This window comes from Anneissia japonica, unplaced genomic scaffold, assembly GCF_011630105.1.
Source record: "Anneissia japonica isolate Jap-2015-1 unplaced genomic scaffold, ASM1163010v1 scaffold24_len2511860_cov200, whole genome shotgun sequence".
Taxonomy (NCBI): domain Eukaryota; kingdom Metazoa; phylum Echinodermata; class Crinoidea; order Comatulida; family Comatulidae; genus Anneissia; species Anneissia japonica.
The window spans coordinates 776,340-787,921 of NW_022730786.1; the positions used below are offsets into that span (position 1 = coordinate 776,340).

Below are 11,582 nucleotides of genomic sequence, written 5' to 3' on the forward strand. Positions count from 1 at the left end.
CATCAGGAATTCCTGATGATGACATAATTAATGTCGAAATATTGAATCCCAACACGATGGCGTGTATTTCAATACTTGGAGTATGTATTATACTTTCTTACTATGACATAAGAACTATAAATCAAAATTAATATTAATAAAACCAAAAACTGACTACAAAAAAAACAACACTTTATCATATAGAGGTACAAAACTTTGGAATGAAATTAATGATGATGTAATGGTAAGAAATTTTCTTCATCTAAAAAGTATATAATTGTGATATTGTAAATACACATAACAAAATTTATGTAAATATCATTTGTAATTAAGTTAATTATATGTGGCAAAGACAAGACAAACCAGTCACTCGTCACAAATCGTGTTTCAGAGAAAATGGCAAAATCATGCTGGAATGTCAAATTTTTGAAAATCTATTTTATTGCACTAAACTAACCTTTATATACCTACACATCATTCTATGCTGTTATTTTCCCAATGTGCAATGTTAAAACAACATTTTTTAAGGATTTGATAATAATAGTTTCTGCATGAGAAATGCCTGAAATCATAAACTTTGAAGGCTGATTTCTCATATATAGTTCTTTAAACAGCTGTGTGTTTAAACACTTGTAACTTCACAAGGTAATGTCCGATTTGAATGATTTTTTTACCATTTTATAGCTATTATTTTACTCTCTAACACTGTATTAATAACTCAAAATCGATTTTTGCGACGAGTGATTGGTTTGGCTTGTCTTTGCCACATATAAGCCTAACAGCCTAGCAGATTAACAACTGTTAGTTGATCCACCAAGTTTCTGTGTTATAAATAAAGCTTATTATTATTATTATTATTATTATTATTATTATTATTATTATTATTATTATTATTATTATTATTGTTATTATTATTATTATCATCATTATTATAATTATTATTATTATATAAAGCTTAAATTACAGTATTAGTATATAAAATTTTAGTATTTTTATTAACAAATTTACTAAAATCCTATATTCAAATGATCTTGGCATGAGAGTTAATTATGTATGAGTTAGTAGTTATGTTGGGCTGATGATGTTGTGCAATAGCTAACACTAAAAAGGAGATGGGAAAAATGCTACACCTTGCAGATAAATTTGCACAAAAATGGAAGTTGAAATTTAACTTTCAAAAGATAAATATTTTGATAATACGAACCAATTTGATAATACTAACCAAAAAGAACAGACACATACCTTGTATGGGAATTTGGATGGTCTCCTATCACCAATTTGAAATACTTCAGCAGGGTAACTGAAAATATCTATTCAGTACCATACGTAGTATTCAGTATTACTGTATATTTATGACTTAAATAATTACATGTCTATGTGAGCCAGTTCAGCTGCAATGAAAATCAGGAAATTGTTTTTTGTTTGTCTTATTATTAAAATAATGTGTGTGTCTTATTATTAAAATAATTTGTGTGTGGAGGTAAACACTTTTTGTTATATCGTTTTTTTCTACAAGTTATGCATATTTTACATTTTTATCTTACAAAGGTTGATAACTGAAAACTTATTTTCATTTTATCTAATAAATATACCTAGCAAAATATCACGCTATCTCTCCAGAGGTGTTATGTGTAATTTATTATTTTGTTTGCCAATACAGTCTTTCAGTTTTATAATTACGTAATTTAAATATTATTTAATGTGATTTCCAAGCTAGTTTCTAATTTAACTACAGCTCCACTATGTGTCAGTGAAACTCTCACTGTGCAAGTCGCTAGTTCAAGGTACTTTACCTACGGTTGTCTCTTTCCACCCAGGAGTGCAAGTGGGTAGGTTTAAACACAACCATGCGCTGATTAAAGCTGCAACATTATGGAATTCTCGAAGGAAACTGAGTGTGTGCTTCATCCAATGACTGGGGGTAATAATGCTAAGCGCATACAGGTCTCTACAATATGCGCTATACAGTGGCGGCTCTAGGATATAATTTATGAGGGGGGGGGGCCTAAGATGTCCGACTGGGCGGGGCTAAGTATTTATGGGTGTAACTATAGTGTGCAACATTATCTGAGGGCAAAAGATCCGAGCCAGGGGTGGGTATGGGAAAGGAGTTTCTCCTCCCACCACCCCCAAAACAAGATGGGAAAACTAGGCCTATTTTTTTTATAGGCCCAAATGCCCGACAAGCTTTGGCCGATGATGGGGGGGCCCCCTTGACCAGAACGATGGGGGAGGAGCTTAAGCCCCCTTTCCACCCGCTGGCGCCGCCACTTGCGCTATATAAGTTGACAATTATTATTATTATCAATAATGTCATTTGTATGAGAGAAGGTGTCTGGGAGTTTTATCTTTGCAAATAGAACATGTTTGTGGTCTAACCATGGAGGAAAAATCCTCCATGGTCTAACAGTCTGAGACTCACCTTGATAGCAAGACTCAGCAGGTTCAAACTCCTTGGTAAGTTTGCATGCCTAACATTAGGTGTGACTTTTTTATACCACGTTTAGCCCACTGCCCGTCAATAACAATGATTTTGAATACAAATAAATTTTTATTTTTGGCAAATTAAGGCACCCGCTGGCACAAAAAAAAAGAGAAAATTTCAGAAAAAAAATTAAAAATTTTCTTTATTTATATTACTCTTTACTAAATAAAAAAAAAACCCAAAATATCATTTTTAATTTTTTTCCGCTCTCCCTGACGATCTTTAAAATTTAAAATTTGCGAAAATTTTATTTCAACCTATTATTGGTGTTTTACACTGTTGGTTGAGAATAAAGAATAAAGGTATAAAAAAGTCTTGCTCTATCCCCCTTATATATTAAGCAACTTCACTCCCTAATCTTTGTAAAGCTTGGATGTAAACAGCAACACATAATTTATATCCATTCCCTAAGTGGCAAGTTTTAAATTATGAGCTGGCTGGTATTGCACCTTAAACTGCTGGTGAACCACTCATTGGCTGTTGATTCTCTGTTCTAGTCAGTTTTGGTAGTTTACAAACAAAATTTATGTGTTATTTTTATTAAGAATATCTATTTCAATATGAGGATGTCCCTCATATTACAGAATGAAGATGAACTATTAATTATATTTTTGGGCCTTGTACTATGAAATGGGGGTGAACTATGTTAATGAGGAGGCCAGAATAAGGATGGTGAGACCGAGATGGTCTGAAAACTCTATCTGATTCTGTAGTCCTTCCCTAAGCCCCTCTATCCAATTTATAATTGACAATAAAATACATTCATATTATGTGATAAATTGTGGCCATAAATTGCATATTATGCATACACTTCCAGAAGAAATGATATATGTACTAACTAGATTTGGGTTAAACAACACCACCAACTGCCCTCTCCAGAGAGGGCGTAAGACAGAAGAATTTAGGGTTATATTCCTACTGTTTGATCCCATGGTAATCAAAATTATAAAAACAGAATTTAGGAAGGGTTGCTCACAGTCAGGTTCCCTTCCTAATTCTGTCATCTTATTGATGACAGCTGTATGGGTAATTGGTAGCGTTTGGGATCACAGATGGTGCCTTTTTTAAAAAACAATAATGGGCGAGAGAAACACCAAACCGATGCATCAGATGTATAATAATAACGGAAATAATAATGATACTGTATAACAATCATGGAAAATAAACGATGCTGTAGCTTAGCATTACAATCCTAGGTGTGAGTACTGTACCTCTAATGAAATAGGCCCTCACCAGATGAAGCTAGTATTATTTACAGTTAGAACAGTATTTTCTTTTTCTTTGTGATTTCATACTTTTGCTCATGGTTTACAATAATATAACAAAAAGTCTTGTTACATACAGGTACATTTCACGAAGTCAGGTTCAACAAATTTATTAACAGTATATATATCACAAGTTTGGGTTTTCTAAATTAAACTTTCATATTATCCAATCACAGAATACGTTATTACTTTCATATTAATGTTAAACTTGCTTTAAAATCATATAAATTATCTAACCGTTGAATCAGCCGAGTAAGGGGGATTTAACAGGTGGTAGGCACATTAACAACCCACCTGGGTAAGCCTAGGATTTAAAGGAATTTAGCCATTTCACTGGACTGAACATTACAAACATCTTTATACAAGTTTATAAAAAAATCTATTTTTCAATGCATTCCTTAAACATCTGGCCTGGTAATTATAAATTTATCAATTGAATTATTTTTTTTTGTGAATTTTTGTAAACATCGTCAGAGGCTTTTCTAGGGTGTGTTGTAAAAGAACGTTTTTACCAACAGCTCTTCAGAACAATGGTCTATATGGCTAAATAAAATTAATTGCCAGTTACACGTCCCCACCCATAAAGTCTTGGAGCCTCATAAAAAAATGTACTATTTTATTTTTAAAAAAATAAACAATAATTTTCCCATGAATATAAAATAAAATATAAAAGGCAAAATATATTGTAAAAAAATATAATACAATATATACTTTATTTTAAAAGTCCCTTTTTATATTTATTTTGATCAGTTGTTCCATATTTTATCTTTTGTTGTATAGGATTATTATATTTAACATATAGATTCTGAAATATTTATATACATACTTTATTTTAAATGTCTCTTTTTATATTTTTTTGATCAGTTGTTCTAATCCATACGGCTTTTATTATGTTTGTTGTATAGGATTTATTATCTTTAAATGTTTACATATAAATTCTAAAAATATGTATTACTTTATTTTAAATGTCACTTTTTATATTTTTTTAAAAATGTATTTTACATTCTGTTGGCTGGTTTTAAATCTGGAATTGTAAAATATCTATCTGCTGCCCTCTATAATACAACACCGGATGTCATCAGCACCTATCGACTGCCCTTCAACATGAAACATAAAACTTCTATATTTCATCTGCATGGTTGATGTTTGAATGATCGGAATTAAATTGTTAGTATTCTTGGTCAAGCTTTCTAAGATTTGTCTGATTTAAGTTAAACTTTAATAATCTCTGTTGCAGGTGCGTGGGCCTAACACAAATTCTACTTGGAAAGTTAGTATGATTTATAACTATAGTTATAAATATATATAGTTGTTTATTCTCTTTGTTCCAAATGTGGGTACAGTATTGCGTCATATGTTGTTGGCCGTGCTGGGCGCCTTTTGGCCTATTTACTGCTGACAGTTGGCAACATTTACCTAGGGCTAGCTCTATTTTTACCCATGACCTTATGTTAACATTATTAAAACTTGAAATGTTGTGGTTACAATACGTCTACTGACAGGACTTGATTTACCACAACCTGTCTGATTCTTAGTACTTTTGTACTCTATACAGTAATACATATTAGGCTATGAATAAATATGTTTTACAAGGCTAGGCCAAGGCCTAGGCAGGCCGAACCCTAGGTAGGCCTACATGGGTGTGTGTACTTATGTATATGGTATACAGTATACATAAAATACATAAATAGTTGAATAGCTATATGCTTATTTTAGATATATTTTTAATCTTTAATAAAATAGACAAATAACCAAAAACATTTGCTGATTTGATTTACTGTAATCTAGCATCAGCATCCCTCCAGAGATGTTTTTGTAATTTACTACTTGGTCAATGTATTCTTTCAGTTTTAAAACAAACCTAATTTGAATATTATTTACAATGTTTTCATAGCTGTGACCTACAAGCTAGTTTCTAGCTTAACAACAGCTCCACTACGTGTAAGCGTTAAGTTGTATGAGAGAAGTACGGTACGCAACCGTATAGGTGGTTTGTGGTGCTTGCCCACCAAAACTATTATATTATCTCTCTCATATAAAGGTGTTAATTAAAAATGTATAAACAGGAACACAAATCAATAACACAAAACATGTAACAGTACTTGGTGTTTTCTAGCCTAACGATATATTATCTCCCTCATATAAAGCAACTTCACTCCCTAAACTTTGATAGTACCTTTGTTATAGGGACATACCTCCAGCGGTATTAATTAAAAATGTGTAAACAGCAACATAAATCAATAATACAAAACATGTAACATTACTTGGTGTTTGCTAGCCTAACGATACATTATCTCCCTCATATAATGCAATTTCCTCCAGTGGTATTAATTAAAAATGTGTAAATAGCAACACAAATCAATAATACAAAACATGTAACATTACTTGGTATTTGCTAGCCTTGGAGGGTCTAGGATTCATTTGTGTTAACTAGTGGCGTAGAGCGAAATTTGTTAGGTTCGCTGTGCATGTTTATAGCTTGGCTTAGCAACAAAACATTCCATCGCAATATACTGTAGTAAAATCACCCCAGTTTTGAGCTTCTTTCATAGGATATGCAAATATCGATTAGTGATCAGTCGGGAATAGGAAATTTCAGTGAAAACGAAAGTACAATATTTTTAGTGAAATTATTTACCTTGAAATGGCCATAAGTTCTCCGTCGATGTTGAAACCATTCAGCATATTTAGAGTACGTTCTCAGGAAAGGTTGCAAATTCAATCTCCTCTCACACTTGTTGATGAACTCTCTAAGATTTTCTTCAATCTGTGGATCTACTTTAATTTGCAAGTGTGTAATAACTATTGTTTTGTTGGAGACTGTCGTTGCTTTTCCTGGGAGTCTAGTAACAGTCTAAAAATTAATAGGAAAGCTGGATAATAATTTCTATAAAGCCAAATTAATTTTAATTGTTTATCTCAAAGCTACTGATTTACAAATGTCAACATTTTGCAATTTACTGAGGACCTAGTTAGTTACTGAATATGAAAACCTACATCTTACGATTTTTTCGTTAGTTATTGTAGAAAACCACATTTTAATACATAATACGGAATCGAATTAACAGTGCTTATTGTAAAGTTTAATAGAAACTGAATTGGGCTCTTAAGACAGCTTTTATATCTTTTGTTTCAGTCACATGACAAGCATTGCGTAAATTTCTTCCATGACATTCAAATCTGCCGGGTTAAATGATAAAATATCATTGAAATGCATGTTAGATTTAGTAAATTTCCAAGCAAAATAACAATAACAACCTCACAGCCAACACTTGGCTCCAATAATAATAATAAGACCAGTTCCATATTTATAAGACTTCGGAAGGCGAAGCTAACTTCTGGGCTTACCTGTACCTCCTCGACATCAAAGACAACCTCAAACTGCATGTGATGGCAATGACCCAGGAGATGTTGTCTGACTACGATTCTGCCATCCTCCTGTCCAATAGGCCTCCGTGTAAAGTCATCAAAGTGGATGCCTGTCAGTGACACCATCATGGATTTCTGCAAGCAGAGAGATAAATGGATAATTTTTATTAGTACATTTATCCAAAAGAAAGACAGATAGAAACAAAATGATCATTCAAACGGAATACAGAACAATTACCTTCATATTTTCGCGTATAAGGCTCTCCACATATAAGATAACCCCCAAGTTTGAGAAAATTTTTTGGACGATTTTTTTATGTTGGCGTATAAGATGATCCCCTGTTTCACTGTCCCAATTCCTACTTTTTGCTCATTTTAACAGTCTTGATACTGCATCTAGCTGGCTAAAAACGGAGCCAAAAATGCATGGCCAATCTTCCAAATAATTTGCTACTTTATGGGCTTTTAAATCAAAATCTTATTTTCCCGTAATTAAAATTTCATTCATTCACACTTAACAATTAGCAACTCCATTTCAATGCGTGTTACAGATGATCCGCAGATAAGGCAAACATGATTTGAAAATCAAGAATTGGTATGTGTTGTTATCAGACGAACACGTTTTTCGATAGTAATTTGCTATTTTTAGCCTTGTCTTTTATGCAATAATAAACGATACAGTAAAAATTAAGTATTTTCCAAGGTCAACTGACCCAAAATCTTTAAAAAAATCTAGGGTCAATTTAATATTATTAGTTATTAATATCTTTAAAATTGTATAACATAAATGTACTTGCTTTCAACTTACATCAAATGGCTTTGGCGGTAAACTTACGGTTTGAAACCCATGTTTTCTTTCAACCAATTTCAACATTTCTCTGTTGGGGGAAAAAATATAACTACAGTATGCTGCATCAATCAAACTTGCGAATTAAAACAAAAATATTCAATAGGACATATTAAAAAATTTTTTACCTAGTATAAATTTGGATTATTAATTATTGGCTTTTCCAGCACCAGCGGAAAAGTGATTGTTTTTGTTCTGACTTTTTTTCCTTCTATCCTGTTTTTTCTATGCTTTTGCACATAATTTCTATTGTCCGGCACTTTGGTCACTTTTTATTTATCTGTCTTGGACACCTTTTTTCTTATCTAACTATAAAAAGGGTGAAAATAGCACCATAACACAATTTTAGTCATAGCTGAAATAGCTACTAACTGTTAGTAGGCAACAGTACTTACTGAATCTGGTCAAGCTCAGTATTGGAAAATCCAAGCAGTGACTCACTCTGTGATTCCAGATCAGACTCCAGGCTAGAAATTTCTTTTTTTAATTTCTCAACCATATTCTGACAATTGTCAATGTTTCTTGAGCTCTTCATACTGTCACTCAGAAACCTGTCAACATATGGGGACATTCTTGGTGTTCCATTATCACTTGAAAATCTGTCAATTGAAAAAAAAAAAAAAAATACAATTTTAACTATAGGCCTTGATGTATTCAACATCCATATACTTTCACATCTTTCAATCACAATGAAACCTGTCAACATTTGGGGACATTCTTGGTAACTATCATTTAGAAATCTGTCATTTGAAAAAAGAAAACAATACAGCATTGTGTAGCATTTCATAACAACATCTTGTTGTGGAGAATGGCATCAAGAATCCTTCAGTGCTCTTTTGATTGTTAATGTTTGATACACTCTGGTTATTCTGCCAGAAAATTGTCAAGGTTTTCAAAGAAATCAAATTCTCCAGTCCTCCTTCTTGCTAAAAATTCTTTTTTTTCCATGTCCATATGAAAATATTAGCATGCTTTACTCAAGGACTTACAACTGTTACCAAGGATAGGAAGCTGGCTGGTTTAAGCCGTCTAACTTGAATTTGCCTTATGTGCAGTATTGTTTTGTTAATGAGCCAGATAAGCACAATCTGCACATGCTCAGAAAAAAAAACTTTCCTTTGCCACACTGCATATCGGCTAGGCGTACAGCTAGGCCTGCCAAGGATTACAGTACGGTAAACAAAGAAAAGGCGTATTAAAATAAAAAATTGGTGTTTGTGAGCAATACATTTTAATTTTATATGTAAGTAGTAAGTATATGAATAATTTTAAGGCACTAGTTAGTTGACAACTTCATTCTAATTTGTATTCTAATATACAACACCTCTCACATACAGTAAAAACTGTATTTAACTTTTAAAATGTGATTGAATGATTAAAAAATACTACACACAGAAACAACATTTTCACAAAAACTTTTTTGAGGGAATAGTTTTATACTAGCTATAGCTTGCTTTTGAAGACAACTATCATTCAGAAAATTAAGGGTGTGTGAATATAAAGGGCTTTACATTACCGTATTTAAAAAAATACCCTTAAATTAGTATTTCAGTACCATAGCTAACAAATTATTTTTGTTTCCTTCAGAAATTGAGAAAGAATAGATGCGAGATACAAGGAACCACACAATGACATGTGGGAATTTAGTAATGGTACGGTATGCTTTAAGGCAACCTTTTATTTAAATTATATAATATAATTATATTATATAATATATAACTGTAATGTCTGTCACTGGTGACTTATTGTATGTGGTTTGAAAAGTCACTTTAGACCATGCTCAATATTTTAAGAGACAGATTAAATATGAATTTTAACATGATTGCTTGCAACATCCATAGAACCCTGAAAAAAAAAATTATTTAAATTTGCTGGTGTCAGACATTTTTTTACACAATAATATGATTGCTCTATTTATACTCTTATTGCAAAAACCATCAATATATGCATCAAATTCTGATTGAATTATGAGTATTATTTAAAACATAATAAATACAAATAATGTTTGCCCTACCTGATATTCTATTGTTCATATTATTGTATCTAAACACCATCAGAATATTTTTAAAAAATGCTCCAATATTTTTTCTTTCAGAAGAATCAAAGTTGACACCACTCAATGTAGTTAGACCAGAACACAAGCAACAGCTTATAGAAATCATTATGAGAATAAAACCTTATGAGTGGCTTGAAATGCTAAAATTCAGAATAGATCAGAATGATATGCTGACATTGATAAGCCCAGATTGGATGTTAAATACAGTAAGAATATAGAAATATCTTAAGTAAATGATGCACTTCCCGCTTAAACAAGACTTTTTTATACATTGTTTAGCGAACCCCCGCCTACCAATAACAATGATTTTCAATAAAAATTAAATTTTATTTTTGGCCAATTAGCACACCTCCCACAAAAAGAAAGGAAAGAAATTTCAGAAAAAATAAAAGCTTTTCTTCAGGTATTTTTTTTGAATTTAGGTTTTTTTTCTCTGAAATCAAAAATATTATGATATGTATATTTCTTCCTATATAAATTTAAAGCATTTAACCATCCCATTAAGTGTTTACAGTCACCAATAAAATTTCATTTTTATTTTCTCCTCTGTCTGTTTTGAATCATGTATGGCATATATTTAAATATTTCATACAGTTTAAAATGAAATACATTTATACATTTTGATAGTTATCCAATAATGCAAGGGAATAAGAGTTCTAGTATGCAGTGCCTTTAAATTAATAATGATCACTTCTTTTTCAACACAAGATGTCAAATATTTGGCAACAATGCACAGTAAAAACACTGAAATTAAGTAAATTTGAACATCAATATTTATTGTAAAAACAAAGTAAAAGTTTTTTCTTACAAATACTACTACTACTAAAATAAAATAAATAAATAAATTAAATAATAATACTATACAATAATAGTAATGTAATTGCTTAAATTACAAAGGGTTTGCTTGTCAAAAGGGGGGGGGGGGAGAAACCCTGGGGGGGAACCTCCAGGAACCCCCTGGCTACAGTCCTGGAGTTGTTTTGGTACTTGGAATGATTCCATTGGCAGCTTGAATATAACCATGCATTACCTGTGCTGTGAATATGTTTAAAATACCTGTATATAACTTTTTATTGATTGATTGTTTTTGACATTTTTAGAATATAGATATTTACTTACAGTACTTATAATTCCATTTTGCTTTTTGTTTAATCAGAATTGTCTGTGATAGTTGTTAGTGAAACATTTATTTATGAATTTATACAATATTCCCTTATTGTTTTGTTTAGGTGATTGATCCATTCCTAGAACTGATTGTACAGGAACATAATAAAACAAATAAGAATTACGTCGTCGTTCGCCCAGCAATAAGAGAATTTATGTGGAATAACTTATACGTATTCCCAGAGATGTACAAAATTGTAAGTATATTTTATACAGAATGTTGCTGTGGTAGCAGTGGTATGATCTTTTACTAAAAGACTTATACCCGATTCACACGTGAAGTTAAATTTAACAAAAAGTAACAAATTGTAACCGAGCGATCTCCCGAGTTATTCCTACCGAGATAAAAAGCATTCACACGCGTCTGTAAGGTAATGCCAAGGTTGTGTAAAATTAATTCAGTGTTTATTCAATGAA

At 31.7% G+C, this 11,582-nt stretch overlaps 1 protein-coding gene across 2 annotated transcripts in view; it reads right to left on the reverse strand.

Moving 5' to 3' along the window:
* LOC117115092 (centromere protein P-like) overlaps positions 1 to 11,582 on the reverse strand; it is a 40,203-nt gene that overhangs the window by 22,536 nt on the left and 6,085 nt on the right. The window contains exons 2-5 of one of the 2 annotated variants that reach the window (XM_033258760.1): positions 8,341 to 8,544; positions 7,934 to 7,976; positions 7,078 to 7,233; positions 6,368 to 6,583 (exon numbers count right to left, since the gene is read on the reverse strand). In XM_033258760.1, coding sequence (XP_033114651.1) covers positions 6,368 to 6,583; positions 7,078 to 7,233; positions 7,934 to 7,976; positions 8,341 to 8,544 — 619 coding nt within the window. Of the gene's footprint in view, positions 1 to 6,367; positions 6,584 to 7,077; positions 7,234 to 7,906; positions 7,977 to 8,340; positions 8,545 to 11,582 lie in introns of both variants that reach the window. The other variant, XM_033258759.1, reaches the window with a different exon arrangement.